Source organism: Cotesia typhae, unplaced genomic scaffold (assembly GCF_013202065.1).
Source record: "Cotesia typhae breed Kobodo isofemale line unplaced genomic scaffold, CoteBio_Ctyphae contig_48, whole genome shotgun sequence".
Taxonomy (NCBI): domain Eukaryota; kingdom Metazoa; phylum Arthropoda; class Insecta; order Hymenoptera; family Braconidae; genus Cotesia; species Cotesia typhae.
This window is the reverse complement of record NW_027423756.1, coordinates 3,728,760-3,746,490: the sequence shown is the minus strand read 5'-3', so window position 1 is coordinate 3,746,490 and position 17,731 is coordinate 3,728,760. Positions and strand designations below refer to the sequence as shown.

Genomic DNA, 17,731 nt, shown 5'->3' with positions numbered 1-17,731 from the left:
ATGTATATATATGGACGTCTTGCATACCGCACAAATGAAAGAGGAGAACAGTCGGTAGTCACCTAGACACACGCGATCGCTGCACTCTGAACTTTTAAACTTACCTGTATATAATAAATTATTGCGATTACTTTCGTGCGACCCTTATTTATGGGGGTGCGTTGTACTGATCAAACGGCTGATACGCTTTGACATCAAAGGATTTTAAGACTTTGTGTTACTCTCTCGCTCTACTTCGATTGCAATACAAACAATCATCAGATTTCTGGTTGTCTTTTTTTAATTCTTATTTTTTTATGCAGCGTATTCGTATCATTCTAATTTCTCTCTTGGTGTTATACATCATGTGAGAGAAGTGCGTGGCCATACGTGAGATGGCGCGATAGAATGAACACAGTGGATTATTTATAGCATTTAAATGAACTCTCACCGTGTAATTGCGGCATGATGTATCGACATGATTTGTGAGTTCTGGCTCAATGAGATCCAGCTATATTCATTATTTGCACATATAAACTTATACCGGTATTTTGATTGCATTGAGTCAATACTGAAAAAGTAACTAAACAGGATGTAATTAATCATTTATTCGTTTGATAAATTTAAATTAATTCTAATTCCATCAACAAACTTGTTAATTATTACTAGCTGATTGAAATTCAAGGCTTATGTTTATTTGCAAAAGTTTAATTAATCAAGACATTTATCATAATTATACTAAATTATATAATTTAAATGATAATATATTTATGATTTATTACACAAACCTCAATATTTTTCCTTATTTTTTGTTAAATTTTTTCAAATTGTCTTAATATTCAACTTGCTTAATTTTGATTAAATTTTAATTGCTGATACATAGCATTTTTTTTACTTTCTTCTTTACAATGCATATTTTAATAATACATGACGTAAAAATATAAATGATTGTAAGTAATTTAAGTGAATTTCAATGTACTACTCCTGAATAGATATTATGATGAGCGAATGTATCAAGAAATATTGAGAAAAATTTATTTGTAAAAATTATAATATTTTAATCTTCAAGCCTCAAAAAATTTAATAAGTATTTAGTTTTGAAGATAAAAATATTTATAGGTACGAATAAAAAATTTTTATAGCGAAAAAATTATACTTCGGCTAAGACTATTTTAGTCTCTTTCAATTTTTTTCTTGGTTCAACTGAACCTTTTTAACTGTGTAAATAATAAATTCATAGATAAATATTACTCAAAAGTAAAAGTTCATTAATTAAGCAAACTAATAAACAGAGTCTATTGGCACTTGCATATCTTCAGTATAAGTGAAAAAGAGTCTCCGCTTCTACACATTCGTTTGAATAAATTTGCCTTCTAGTAGTAGAGTTTTTGTTCCAATGAATAAAGTCTAGCGAAAATGAAGTAGAGAACAAGAGAAGGAAGAAATAGAGAATGATAAAGACAGTGCTGGAAAAAATAGAGAAAAGAGATGAAAAGCGGATTTTCTCTTTGTTATAGATTTTATATATATGACTTATAAGTGTCGTAATATATATATATATATATATATATATATATATATATATATATATATATATAAGATAAGTAAGACAATAGTTACAGCTGAAGTATTGTGTAGAAATTAATGTATTTAAACTTTATTTTAATTTAAAAATTTTTAGATTTTTATACGAATTTTATTAATAAGTATTCTATGAATGAGTTATATGCAATGCTTCTGAAGGATTTTATCAAGTTTGAGTTGAAAACTAAAGTAATAATATTATAACGGTATCTGGAAGAGTCTGAAAAATTTCGCATTCATCTTATTTTATTTTGCAAAACTGGTTGATCCGCTCAGATAATATTGTGATTTACGAAGTGCCGATTCCACACGGAAAAAAAAGTATTTTTACTGCCGCCATCTAAAGTATTACTGACTAAATATAACTCCCGTACAAATATACGAATCCTTATTATAAGAACACTGATATATAATTCCAGCGAAAATACCAAACTTTATAATAGTTCTCATATTTTTACTCATGATTTTAAAAAGTACTATATTATTAGTACTTATTTAATCATTTTATACGATATTTTTTTATGTTTAAAAAATAGCTATTTCTTAATAAATTAGATAAATAATAAATATGAACATGTCAAATTCAATTTATAAATATAGAAAAAAATGGAGTAAAATGGATTTTCAAAAATTTTTTTTATTTATCAAACAATAAAGCAGAATCAGTAAAATCAAATTAGATATATTTTTTTATCAATATTTTTCATTAAATACACAGAAAAAAAAAATTTACTTGAATCTAGTAAATAATTTTGAAGAAATTCATCTTCATTCTACATTACATTTTATTTGATTTAAGAATTTTTTTGTCTTGATTCAAGGCAATGAGCTTCTTCAAAATTATTTTCTTGGTTCAAGAATTTCACTCTTGATTCAAGTAAATTTTTTTTTCAATGTATGAAAATAATCATAGAACTGTTATCACTCAAAAATTGTACCAAAAATGTGAACACATATTTTATTTGTAATAAATCAATGAAATTTTTATCTTTCTCACGTTATTTATTTGAACATATATTACTTTACCAATTTTGACATTGCTACCTGAATTCATCTAAGATAAACTATAATTGTATCAATAAAACCTGAACTTATTTTTTTTCTCAAAAATTTCTTCAGCATAATAAGTAAAAAATTTTGACCATTGACTAATTTTTGGTTAGCATTCATTTCAATATATTATGTCAATTAAATTTCTTATATATTACCATATGCACGCGCTTACAAATGAATTCAGTTTATGACCGATTTTTTGTTATATTGTATACACATAAATTTTCTTAAAATATCTCAGAGTTGTAGCATAAGTACTTATTTTCATAATATAATAAGAAAGTACCTAGTTCAGGCTAAAAATAAGTAGGTAAAAGACTAAAAGTTATTTTAAGAGATATTGTACTTTATATATCTTATATTTTTTATTAGTTTGACATTTTTTTGATCCTGTCAAAATTGAGGAAACATTTAAGACAGGGAGCGGAGGAAAAATCATAAATCTTTAGGAAACAGCTGTTACGTGACCCTGCTGTAGGTCCTGACCATTAGAATCCAACAACCGGAAGACATTTCGCTGAATGTCGGCCTAATCTCTCATCGTATTTTATTAAAGAGGAAAATAATAGCTTTATACGCAAGAGCATTTAGTTACGACATTCTTTCAATGTAAAATGGATTTTTTTGCTCTTGTCGAAAAGTCTGTTCAAAAATATTCTTCCTAGAAAAAAATTGCACGGATTTTTTCAGTCATATTTCTTAATTACCATCAAGATTTTTTATTCTTTAACTAAAATTTCATTAGACTAATCAAATCGTGTTTGAATAGTATCCGATAAATTGTTTTACAACTCTGACGTATCAACTCAAAACATGCGTATGTATAGTCAATGTATTAAAAATTATGAATGAAGAGAAATTGATGAATACTTATGGACTAATAAAAAAGCCGATGAAAAAAAATTTTTATAGCTTATAAAATAATTTTTTTAATTAGCTACTGAGTAATTCCTCGTAGTAAGGATAAACAAATAATGAAAATATATAAATATATCAACGTAATATTCTAGCGGGCCTCAAAAGTGGTCCTGTAAATCGAGCGCCATCGCGGAGATAAACGTTGAACTTCTGAGAGCCTGAGTTATGAAACAGCGTTGGTAAAGTTGTTCGCCTTTATCCGTATTTGTGCGTGACCCGCTGCCACGAGGGACCATACGAGGGGACTCTAGAACGTTTTATTATCGTTGGAGCGCTTATAAACTACGGGGAATCGCTTCATTTTCCCCTTTTACGTGGCTGTCATTTGCGACGCTTGAGATTTTACTGCTCCATCTCACGTAACCAGTAAAATCACACCAAAGATTATTACAAACCTCATACGGAGTAGTTTATTACACTTAATCAATTGAAGCTGCTATAAATTCATCAGTAGTTACATTTACATCTATTCCCATAACTTTACTTTATTTCAAATAATTTATTCGCGTATTTTTCAAAATTTCATTATCCATTATGTGGTTGTATTTAAAAATTATACAAATGTGTATGAATTATAATACTCATTGAATTTTAAATAGAAAAAATATTTCATTGTTAATTTATAAGGTAAAAGGGAAAAAAGGAAAATTTATTATTGTCGATCATTTATTTCAAATATTTCGCGGTATTTTCTTTATTCATTAAATTAAAAGGAGCATCAGCTGGAACTATATCACGCATGCGTCTAAGGAAAAAAAAATTACCAAGCTTTGAACATTTTTACACTGCCTGATGGGAAAAATTGGTAGGTTTATTTTTATATTTTGATTAAATTATTTGTATGGTGATAGGGGAAATCAACAAAAATCTTATTCAAAACTAATTTTGAGATCTTAGTGATGCACATAACGATCTTAAAAATTAAAGCCTTTCACTTATTCTAAATCAAATAATAATCCCTATACAAATAAAAAAAATTTCTTGAACCAAGAAAATTATAAGGAAGATCGAAGTTATTTTGGAGCAAGAAGAAATTTTTGTTGCTTAAAAAAATTTAACTACGTTCAAGAAATTTTAACTTCATTCGAGAAATTTTCAATCTTCCTTAAGATTTTCTTGATTTAAGAAAATTTACGCTCTACTCAAGACTTTTTTTCTTTCTGGGTAAACTAATTTTATTAATGTTTAGCAATATGAAAATTTTTCTATTACAATTTGCATTATAGTCTCATTTAAGAACACATGTTCGATTTTTCATGAAAATGAAGTTAGCTGACATTTCAAAATTTTTAGAAATTTTTTTAGGAAAATTTTTAGAAAAATTTTTAGACGTCTGCTAACTTCATCAGTGTCATGATTTTTCTCTTGTAGATTTATTCATTATTAAAAAAAAAAAAAAATACCAAAAAATAAGTATAAAAATGCATCAGATCAGAGCATTATTTTAGAAATTTTATAAATTATTTTTTTCTTATTCCACCTTAGTAATGCCATACCGCAACTCCGGGTGATGATCAAAATTCATTAAAACTTGGGAGTGTTTAGATCTTGATATTTTTTGATCGTAGAGCACTCTCTAATACTTCATACTACTCGTAAAAAAATTGCAGGACAAATTATATCGTATGAATGCATATAAAAGTAGTCAATAAACGAATTTTTACAATTTAACATCGTAAATCTTGAAATGTAAATCTATGAAAGTGAACTATCTAAACATGAATTAGTGAAATTTCACTGGAATAAGTGAATATTCACTAATTTTAAGTGCCAATCGAACCACTGCCAATTCCCTGTGATTACAATGTGACAATTTTTCCTATAATTTGTTTTCCGTATCCGAATCCTGCAATTATTATAGAACACATCGAGTTGATATTCGTAGCATATGTTTTTGAAATCACATACATACAACAGGGTAGTAAAGTTGTCTTTGAGAAGGGAAAAGTCACCAGTATGGGGGATTTTGAAAAAATAGTATGTTGTTATATTGAAAGGAACAATTATCTACGGACAGTGAACAAACCGAAGGGGCAGGTCTCCAGATGGTAAGGAACCACCCCTGCGGCCATGCCCGACAAGTAGTATGGCTGCCGTATCTTTTAAAATGACAATGCTCTAGCACAGGACAACAACGGTGAATTTAAGAAAGAAAAGACACTCTGCTCTTTTGAATTAAAAAGGAAGGAGCATCGGGAGAACCGTTTAAATTCCAAGAGGAGATAGTTGGGAAGATCCGTGCGAGTAAGAGACATATCCCGTGTGTGCCTCGTTAGCGTCTTTCTCGTCCCATAACCGTCGTGGTGAATTCGTGCGGGTTTATCTCTGTTATTCGTTTTAAGTGCCGTGATCGGCTATCATGTCGTCGAGTCCTTCTGAGGAGTTCGACGAACGATATATGGAGCTCGTATTGATACGCCGCTGTTCTGTAACGGAAGTGAACTTTAACTGACAAAGGAATTGTTTAACTGTAAACCTTATTCAATTCCAATATCATTCATTCATTTAAATTCAATGTCTTCTTATCTTAATTACGAGCTAGTGTACTATTATATCGAATTTCGGATCAAATTGTTTCAACTAGGAGTCTTGACATAAATTAAATGATTTTTTTTTGACAATGTGCTTTTGCTAGTCAACACGTCCATTAACAATCCTTGATTTTATTTAAAGTGTTTGAGTTTATTTTCTATTTTTCGAAATCGATAATTGAAATAGATAAGGTGTGCATTGTATTTGTGTAAATGTGTGTTGTTGGTTGTTATAAAAGTGATAAAATTCATTTTCGAGATATCCCAGGACTGATAAAATAAAATAAAATAAAATAAAATAAAAAAAACAAGATTGGAAATGATACGATACAAATTGTAAATAAATATCATATTAACATTAACAGTAAAATTATAAAAGTAAAGCATCGATGTTCAAAGCGTTATGTTGTAGTTGAGATGATCGCTCGCCTGGGAGGTCCGTTATCTGGCCCGACGGCCCACCCTACAGCACAGTAGGCTTTGCGAACACGCTAACTAACTAACTCAGCATTTAGATTGCTAATTGCACCACGGGCATGCGAATGTAATGGTACCTAACGTGGACAATACTTCAAGGGAATTAAACCCTCCCCCACTTGGCTCGTTCGTTGCGTTCTCCCGTTCTGAATGTCGGTCGTCCAGGAAGCACTGCACAGAACAGCACAGCAACCAGCACAGCCAACGTACACAGTATATATTTCCAAATCTAAAAGAACTACTGCTGAATAGCCGCCCGATAGGGTAGGAGACTCCACGTTAATAAATATTGCTGTAACCCATGACACTGCTTTCAGGCTGCACGTTATGTTTGTTTGTTCATGTCCCTTCAGCTTTAATGAGTAAATACATAAATACTAAATGCATTGTAATTACGCTGTAATTATACCGGTACGAGTATACACTTTGCTGTTTTCAATATTAAATATTATCAATTATCATATCATACAAATTAAAAGAATCTATTTGCTCGCCTTTTTTTCTTATTTATTTAATTAGCTTCAATATAAATTATTTACACTATTTAAATGAGACTTACTTATGATACAAAAGATTACGGACTGTAAAAAGCTCTGTTCGACCTCACCCGAGTCAATTGGATCTTGATTATTGTTGCAAAAAAGAACCATTATTTTTTATTTGAAAAATAAATCACAAAAATAATACTTCATGCTTATTTTAAATTAACTTAACAATTCTGCTCATTTTTTTTTAACTTATCCAAAGCAAGTAACTCTTCAAATAAATGTCATAAGTTTTTTGTCAAGATCTAATGAGGATTCTTGTTTATACACATCATCAAAATTTTTGTAATTATTTGAAAATTTTATAAATTATTGTAAAGTAATTTTCTTTATTTTTACTTGAAACATTTCCAATTAATGTTGTTTTGGTTGGGATATTGTAAAGGAATATTTTTTAACTAAATCTCCAGTTAATTTCATTAACTTTAGTATACATTTCCTTGAAATAATACACAGATAGAAAAGTTAGGTTGACTCGAGAGAAAAAATTTTATAATAAGGAAAAGCAATAAATTTCTTGAGCCAAGAGAAAAAATTCTTGAGCTAAGATAAAATTCTTGGTTAAAAAAAAATTTCTTGGCTCCAGAATTTTTCCACTTGTCACAAGAAATTGATTGTTTTTCTTATAATAATAGTTATGATTCAAGAATTTTTTTCTTGAGTCAAGCTATACCTTTTTACCAGTGTATATATCTTTTAAATGAAGAGTTATTACTTATTGCTGATGAAAGTCAGTGATAATAAATTAAATTAGTTCATTTATTTAAATAAAATTCATGTCACGTGTTACATGTGACACATAGAAAAAAATTCTTATAGCTGAGGAAATAAATATTTTCGATAAAAGAAAATATTTATGATGATTGAAACAAAAACTTGCTCTAAGCTAAAAAAATTTTTCTTAAACAAAATATAATTGTGATTGAGAAATTTTTTTTTTCGAGATAATCATTTAGTTCAAATCAGTTCTCTATTCGTATAAGAAAATAATTCTGATATCCATATGCGTCGGTGTGCATGTGTATAAACGTATGACTAACATATCCATGCTCTGCAGGATCTGTAATATCCCGGCCTACCCCATAGATAATGCTTAATTAATTTCAAATTCAATGAGCTATAAAATCATAAAATAAGCTATAGTTCTAGTTGCATTATATAATCGATAAAAAGTATCAGACACTAATATATAATATATAGTATATTATATTACGACGACAGATTTATTAATGGATGATATAATTTTGGAACATTATTTGTGGACTACACTTTATAAATGTACATACTCCGACAATTTAGTGCGCGTTTAAATGTATTGCCCATTAAATAAGAGTCTTAATATTATAACATAATGCATGACAAGTATTTCTTTCTTCTTTTTTGTGAAAATATAATATATAGTATACATGTAAGAAAAATATAAAGCGAAAGAAAAATTTATCATTGATATAATAAAGCATTTCAGTAAATAAAAGTTGGTTTACTTAACATTACATAAAAGTGGAGAAATGTTTAGTTTGCCGTCGTACAATGTACTCAAGTATATATAATAGTGAAGCAGTATATAAAATAACCGCGCCCACCGCAAGCTCGACCATTTTCTATCATCTTCTCCAACATCCAACGTATATATCTCCCTGTTTCTAGGAAGGGTTTATAAAAGTTAGGAATACTTGTGATACTTACGCGTCACCATAAAACATCGTCCCCACACAGTTTCTCCCTTGCAAAACCCTTTTCGATATTTGCTATTTCTACAGCTCAGATAGAAAGACCCTTTATTGTCCCTCTAAGAATGTAGGGATTCTAAGAACGTCTTCCTAATTATTTCTTCCTCAATATAATCAAAATAATTCCTTGTCCCCATCCTCGTACCACTGCCTCAGAAGATAAATTAGCCTTTTCTTTTTCTTCAAATTAAGTATCTCAAGATGAAAAAAACTCCAGCTTTTTTAGTTAATTTCTTAAATATATACTTTATTGGTTCTTATGTCGGAATTTCTTGCTCAATGAAACCTTTGATGAGCTTTTTTTTCAAATAATTATACTTTAGATAAGTTCAAAAATTGAAAAAATAGATCAATGAGAAATAGTGGCCATGTGAAATTTTCAAAACCGTTAATAAAACTATTTTTAAACCCTCTGATTTTTTAACTTAGTTAAAAAGAAAAAACCTTTAGGTAAGAAAATTATTTATAAAAATTTTTCTGTCCTAAATCGAGCAATGAAATTTTATACAAAAGAAATTTTTTTGATTAAAATTAAGTTGTAATTTAATTCGAAAACTTTTCTGGTTGATAAGAGGCGGTGAAATTCTTGATAAATGATTTTCTTCGATCAAAATTTTTTGGCTTGAACTAATTTAAATAAAAAATGAAATTCATTTAAATCATTCTAATAATTATAAGGACATGCTTTGTACACAGAAAGAAAAATTCTTGATAGGAGAAAAAAATTCTTGGTTCAAGAAAATTTGCGGGTGCCTAAAGGAAGAGCGAAGTTGTGTGGGCCGAAGTAAAAATTTTTCTTGAAATTTTATTCTTGATGGAAGTAATTTTTTCTTAATTCAAATTATCATAAATACTTGAAACAAAAAGTTTTTATACTTGATCAAGATTTTTAGATACTTTAGGGAAGCAGCGCCACCTACTTCAGCTGAAAAAAAAATTTTCTCACCTTTAGAAAATTTTTCTCTTGGATATTTGATACCCATTTTATATTATTTTAGCGTGCAATTATACATATTAAATGAAAAAAATGATTCAATATTATTTGATCTTCCCATTTGACATGTTAATCAATAAAAATATTAATTAAAATTTACTTCTATCAAAAAATAAATTTTTTGGAGCGAGAGGCTGAATTTTCTTAAAGAAGATTTTTTTTATTTAAACAAATTTTATTGGATCAAGATACGTATTTTTTAAATCAAGAGAATTAATTTTGTTGGAATAAGTGAAATTTCTTGTATCAAAAAAAATTTTTTTTTCGCTCAAGAAAATAATTAGGAAGAAAAATATTTTCTTGGCTCAAGTGAACCTTTTCTTCGATGTAGTCAAATTCGGATAATCATTTAATCTTTTATAGAAATCAAGAAATTAACTTTTTTCTCACGTCCAACACTTTATTACTTTATTCTATATCTCTTCACTTTTGTATTTAGACATAAAAATTTATTGTCAAAAATGAGGCATCATAGATTGAAAAATAACAAACATGAATATACGACTAATCTTCCGCAGCAAGCTTCATTTAACATTAATTACCCTAACATAAGAATATTTATGAAAATCAAACTGGGTATTATTGGAAGCTTAAGTAAATTTAAAAACAGAGTTGCAACCTTGATTCGTATTTGATTCGTAATTATTTTTGGACGCGGTAATCTTGGGTGACATAAGAATCCATTTAAGTTTTGCGTTTCCGCAAGCATTGCGTCAACCTAAGTAAATTATTAGTCGAGAAACGTGACTGCATAGTAAACAGCGCTCGCAAGGTTTCAAAGTCACACGTGCACCGAAACGTCAATATGTTTCTGGTAAACAGATGCAATTATAGATGGGCGAAGGCCAACTGAGAATGTATGTATATGCATACAATAATTGTAAGCGAACTATTAAATAAAATAAAAAAAATTATCCAGACCATTTGTATTAAATTTGATTAAAATAATTTCGGTTCCTTAATAATTTCCTGATTACGTTTCTGAAATGAATTTTGTACCGCATCATAACGATAAAAAGATTATTCAAATATTTCAGTCTTGATACAATTAGCGGGAACAGTATCACGCCTTAAGTAAGTAGAAGAGGGTTGGCTTAAGTGATAGAGAATAATTTATAAGTTTCATAGCAGCATCAATTTTATAATCATTGTATGCTTATATTAGGGGTGCGCAATCTAAGAACATGCAATGGTTAATAGCAAAAAAATGAAGTAAATTTTTATAAGCAATAAATCATTTTTATGGATATGCAAAAATTATAACATGCTAAAAATAAATATTTGTAAAAAAAGCACAGAAAAATTTTAGAATGAAATTTTTTGTGATGTTGAAGCCCGTTAGACTTTTCACTGTTTTTCCTTGATGGTTTGAAATGGGCAGAAAAAGTTTTAACACCAACAAAGAATTGTTCCCTCGTCGTAGAAAGAGGAAAGATAACGCATCGTCCTTGTGAAAGTTCGGTACTTGCTCACAAAATTCTTTCTACTATCAGCTTTATTTTACCGGCTCTCTCTGATATAAAGTTTCTTTCGTATAACTTACTTGTTACATTATTTACCTAACATAAGTCTCCAAGTCTATATTTTTTTCTCCACTATTGATTTGCATTTATTTTATTTTAGTCCTCTTTAAATAAAAATGACAAATTACTTGCGATAATTTTCAAAGATATAAAAAAATAGTTATGATACATAATAGTGCATAAAAAAAAAAATTATATGGTGATAAATTCACAGCGAAAGCATCGCCTCGGGTATACTGTACAAAAAAGACATTAGGAAGATACTAAGTGCATGATTTAGTGGCTCGAGTTAAGATATTGTGCAGTCTTGATATCATAATCAAAACGTGGATGTAATTTTGTGTAAGTCTGGGCAATATCTTGGGTTTACTTTATCGGAAAAGACAGCTCTTAGTGCCCAGAAATATTTTAATTTATGAGCTAATGTAGTGATGTTTGTCACTAAACAGGCGCCAGACTATTTTGGCTCCTATGATCGCGCGGAGCAACCCCCTTAGAGGACACAATGCAACCCTTCGGATATATATCCGCTTGGATTACATTGGACTACCAATAGGGTAAATACAAATACACATGAAAACGCCTCCACAGCCGCGAGAGCAAGGGAGAGAGTGAAAGGTTGCCCAGTGAAGGCACGTGCGGCGAGGCATTGCGATCCGTCAGTGCGGCTAAACCAAAGGCATAAATTTGATAGGTTTCACCCCCTCTTCCACGAGCTTTATGGCGCCACCGAATTTCCCATTAAATAAACAAGCTCCAAGTTCATTACGACCTTACTCTCTCTCTTTCTCCCCTTCGGTCTCCGATCGAGTGCGACCACGTGCCTTTACCTCTGTATACAGTGTATACTATACACATCGATGTACCAGTCCCACATATCTATTGCTTAGACCGCGAGCTGTGGTCTGGCCTCTGTAAATTTATCGTTCGACGAAGATAACCCCTATCAAATAAACAAATATCCAACACACAATAGCTTATACTTTTCTTGGATGCACCTAAAATGATGCATTTTTTTTTTTTTCGTTTATTTATTGTGAAAGATATAATTTTAATAATTACAATATACATAAATGTATTTAAAAATTGGTTCCCATTATAGTAAACTTTACCAAGTATTAGTTGAAAAGAGATTTCGGTAATATTTAACTAGCATTTTTAAAATCAGTGCATTAAAGAAAAATTATAATAAAAAACTATACGATTCTGCAAAAGTTGATTTTTATTTTTGAACTCAATATCTGAAGCTTAACTTTCGTGTCAGTGGACGATTTAGCAGTTATATTCTCTCTGTCAAACGTTCTTGACACTCACTTTGATAAAAACATTATTTATGAGCAAATTAGACCATATCAGGCCCAATATAAATGCATTAGATTATATCAAAACCTTCACAATAAAAAATTTTGCGTCAATGCGTCAAAAAATTTTGTGTTAAAAATTTTTATATTAAATATTGAACACTTTTTTGAGTTAGTTTAACACAAAATATGTTAAATTTACACATAAAAGTGTTAAATATTTAACACAAAATTTTTTGACGAATGAGACAAAATTTTTTACTGTATAAAAAATAATAACAGATTGGCAGAGCAGCTCTGATCAATCAAAATCAGATCAAGCCATAATAGGCCTGATATGTCTTGATAAGATCTGATTCTAACAGATCTGGCCTTATATGGTAAATATTTATATCAGTTATAAACCATAAAAAGTTAGCGTCGTTAAGCTAGCAGAACCAAAATCCATTTTACACAGATATCATCGATGATTGCTCGATGTCTAAGCAAACATCAAAATTCTAAATGAGACAACTAATTAACAACAAATTTAGCACCAAACGTAAATTTTGTTGCTTGAATAATAAGTCAATGCATGATGGACAAGTTCATACTAGCTTGATGGGCCTCAAGAAATTATGTATGGTCATATTTGAAAATTTTTTAATGAATAATTACAAAAGTAACTTCAAGTTGTAATTATACAAGTTGGTTATTTGTAAATGTTCTAATTAATGGAGGTATTGAACTGAAGTAAATGCACAAAATGATGCTGCTATAGATACCTCTAGTGTAACACGAAACATTGTAACTTCTGCTTTCTGATAATTAGCGCATCCATCAGCAAAAGCAAGCCGGCAGCTAATACCGATCGTAAGTTATCGTTATCCTGTTTCCTCCGTTTTCTCCCTGTGATGCTTCATCGAGTCCCCTTGACCCCGCGTCTCTTCCATTCTATATATTCGAATATATATGTGGCATATACTGTGCGTATACGTATCTATAGATTCACCAACGGCCCGCGTTACACCAACCCCTTCCCCTTGTAACCACCCAGCTTCCCTTATAACTACCCTATATTGGCATGCAACGCATGAGTTGTCGATACCGGCAATAATCTAATAACCAGTCACCGCCAATGCGTTGTCGCGAACCATCGATCTACAGGATTCTCCAAGTTACTCACAAACCAATAAGCCAAGCTTTTCATTATTCTAACATTTATTTATTTTCATTGCTGTTTAACCGTCTGTTCTTCAAAAGATAGTACCTTAAATTATTATTCTAACGCTTGTAACATTTTAATTGATTGATACATAAAAATGTATAAACATCCAGAATTAAAAAACGCTTACAAAAAAAAAAAAAACAATCTTGATTCAAGAAAATGATTCTTAATCTATGAAAATTATTTTGAAAAGAATTTTTGCTCTTGAAACTCTTTTCCTTGGTAATTTTTTTTCTCAGTACATGCATGATCCTAGATGAGTTTCTATCAATTGTTTCGTATCAAAGAGAAAGATTTATAGAAGAACATGAAAGCTCATTTTTTGTTGACTGCTGCAACATATATCAGATATTATTGGGAAAATCTTTGTTTAAGCTTGTAAATCACGAAAAGCAATATTGACGATTGATGATATTTAAAAAGAAAAATAATGTTTGGATGGTAGACATAACTCAAATATCATTAACGAACAATTTAGAGGGTTGATTTGGAGGGATGTATTTGCATGATGGAGCTCGACCTGGGTGCTGATATAGAACTACTAAACAGGTCGTATATCAGGTTGGTTAGTTATAGCACCCGTTTACATACTAGCTCTCTCACATGTACTACTGCTGGCATGTACTCATAATATCCCAACTCCAGCTTCGAGCTTCCAGCTAGCAAACATAGATCTATACATATATACTTATCATGGCGCGTTATACAATACCGATTCCCAGTGGTGTTCTGGATCATTTAGCGGCCCGCGGCTGTAAGATGCGCGCATGTAATATAGCCAGGATGGGCTATCGCGTTTCACAATGTGGTGTTCGACCAATGGTTCAATATATTAGGACCACCTAAAGGTCTGCTCTATCTATCTCATAAACCCCCTCAGTAGCTCTCAAGAAAAACAACTAAAGTCTGTATATGTGTAACCTTTTCTGCTTTCTGCAACAATTGTTAACTACTGTGCGGTGTAAGGTAAAATAGAAGGATAGAGAATTTCATCGTGGGACTTGTGCTGTTTTTATCCGTTGAGCGCGTGATCGTTGTGGTCGTTAAGTCGCCGAGGATTGATTTATCTTGGAAATTCAACCATCCGTTCAACCCTTTCCGCTGCACCTCTTTTTTGCATCACCATCACCACTGCCTCCATTTCCACCTCCACCACCACCACCGACTTCTTTTTCTTCTAAACGACCAAGACTGTAGAGCTTCGTTATGTAATTCACTTCTTGCCTCAAAATGATCAGTTTTACGTCTTTTCATTCTCTTTCCACTGCATTAGCAAAAGAAATAGCAAACGCAAAAAAGTGTAATTTATTTGATATACTTTATTAAAGCTATTGTTTTTATTTCTTTGCTTTAGGTAAGGACGATATCGCTAAGCCGCATTGGACATGGTTGCAAGGTGAGTTTTGCTTTTTACTAATAATTTTTGCGTTATTGCTATATTTTAGTTGCGCTTATATTTGCATAATATTTATACTCTACTTATATTTTCTAAACTTTTTTTGCTTGAATTTTTTATTATTTATTATCCATGTTTATTATTAGTTTTTTTTTTTTTTTTTCTATTTGTGTTATATATTTTAGTATTTTATATTCAGCAGAACAAATTATTGCTTTTTAATAGCATTTCTTCTCCCGATGGATACACAGAAAAAAGGCTAGCTTGATTTCAGGAAAAATTACTAAACTTTTTAGCGTTAGAATTAAATGTATATTTTTATTAAAAACATATCAACATTAATCGGCTCAATAAATATGAAACAAAAAATAAGATGATTTTTTTTCTTACTTATAGAAGCTTTTTTTATGATAAATATCAGTAAAATGTACAATAATCAATTTCTTGATGTGATTTTAATTCATGACCAATCTTCTTTATCAATTAGAATTTATTCTTATTTTAAATTAAATGTACTGGAAAACTTGAAATGCAATTTTTTTAAGCAGTCAGCTATCATAGTTTTACTCGCAGAAATCAGAATATTAAATACACATTCATCGATATTAATGAGTATTATTTAAACTAAATATCAACTCAAAAAGTACTAATGGTGTTTAAAAAAATTTAATATTTCTTTTAAAATACTATTAAGGTTCAAAGAAACTCAAGTATAATGTTAGTAATTGCTATTTTATTGAATTGCCAAGAAAACGGATAACATGAAAATTTTGACTGCTGCGTTAGATTCTACAAGATAAAAAAGTTACAAAAAATTCATATTAAGTAACATGGAAATTGTAAATCTTCTCAGTTTTAATAAAAGGCACTTTATTTTATTCATTGCATTGTAAAAAGTAGTTTTAGCTACAAAGTCAATAAAAATTATCATTACAGAAAGAAAAATATTTTAATTTGAATCAATATTTTTTTTGGGTAGTAAATTGGTTATTTCAAACATGAACAAAAAAAATATACTGCACCAAGAACCGAAAGTAGAATGTTGATTTTCATTTAGTTCATAATTATTATATCAATTTGCTTAATTTTTTTCAAAAAATATGTCTTTTTTAGGGTATTTTACGAAAAATTATTATTATTTTTTTTTAAATCAATTCTAAAAAATTATTGCAAAAATAAAAATTATTTTGTATGCTAATAAAGGTATAAAATTAAGACAAAGTTATGATGATGTGCAATTAAATTCTAAAATCTATGTAGTATCGAAAAATCATCCAAAAACACCATTTAATTGGAATATATCAATTTTTAGTTTTGACACAGGTATTTATGAGGCTCATTAATTATCTTTAATAAATCATCATAAGCCCGTTTCAAATTTTACCTCGGATTTTTTTTCTCAAGGAATTTATATTCTAAAATGAAGAAGATAATTTAATTTCTTAAACAGTTAAAAAAATTCTCTAGTCCAAAAAAGTTTAGGAAAACGATAATTTTCCTGCCTCAAGTGAACCTTTTTTTCAGTGTACACAATTTTAATTTCCAAAGTTTTACTGCGAGAAGTTAGAACATACTACAAGTGTTTATCAATAGGCAATCGAAAAGCATCTCCCTGAATACATATAAATTACTGTAGGGGTTTTTTTTTTTTTTTTTTTTTTTGGCAAGAAAGTGAGTTTATAAAGTATATAGTGAGCTCTATGAAGCTAATTTTTTTTCTTTCGGACATTTTGGAGGGCGCCAGCCGATATCGTGCATCGAAACGCCGTTATATATATACAGGAACGATGCCTTCAGGGGTGATCAATAAATATTGGACGCCGAGGGGAGAAAGAGGCGACGAGTCGAGGCAAGGGAATTGGAGTAGCTAGAGCAAGCTCTCTCGTTTTCCATCCCCTTATGGCAAGCAATAGAGCGAGCGAGAAGACAGTCCTGCTGCGGTTGCCGCCCCCTTTCCTACAGGGTGAGAGTGCGCGACGTATGGCCGATATAACCACGCGTCGCGATATCGACAATCGAGAAACGTTTGGCGTAATTTCGCCTCGCAACCTCTGATCGATATTCTCCCTTCATCTACTTTCCGTTTTTCTTTCCTCTATTTTTTTTTGCTAGAATATTTTTCGGTTGCTAGATTTTTGTCAATACCGTTTCCAAAAATGTCTACTATAGAGAGTACAAAATCCATTAAATGAATAATTACTCGGACAATTTGTTAAGTAAGTGACGTGGTGTAAGCAATCATGGATATTGCAACAATAAAACGACGCTTTGATTAATGTTTCAAGCTTTCAAAACTATGAAAACCAACATTTCCGTTCTCGGTATTTTTCAACAAAGTTGAAACAAAAGTTTTGGTTTTTATATTTTTCTTGCTTGCGATTTTTTTTTTTTTTTTAATGTCATGTATTTTAATTACTTTTTGCAAAAAGTTTTTATTTTTCCAATAATTTTACTTGAAAGATAAAATATGACAGAAGCTTAAATAAAAAACAA

At 30.1% G+C, this 17,731-nt stretch overlaps 1 protein-coding gene across 2 annotated transcripts in view; it reads left to right on the top strand.

The window, feature by feature from the left end:
* LOC141529304 (homeotic protein ultrabithorax-like) overlaps nt 1-17,731 on the top strand; it is a 153,087-nt gene that overhangs the window by 37,306 nt on the left and 98,050 nt on the right. Inside the window, exon 2 of one of the 2 annotated variants that reach the window (XM_074245809.1) lies at nt 15,197-15,238. The exons of the other annotated variant lie outside the window; for it this stretch is intronic. Coding sequence (XP_074101910.1) covers nt 15,197-15,238 — 42 coding nt within the window. The remainder of the gene's footprint in view (nt 1-15,196; nt 15,239-17,731) is intronic. 2 annotated transcript variants of the gene reach the window in all.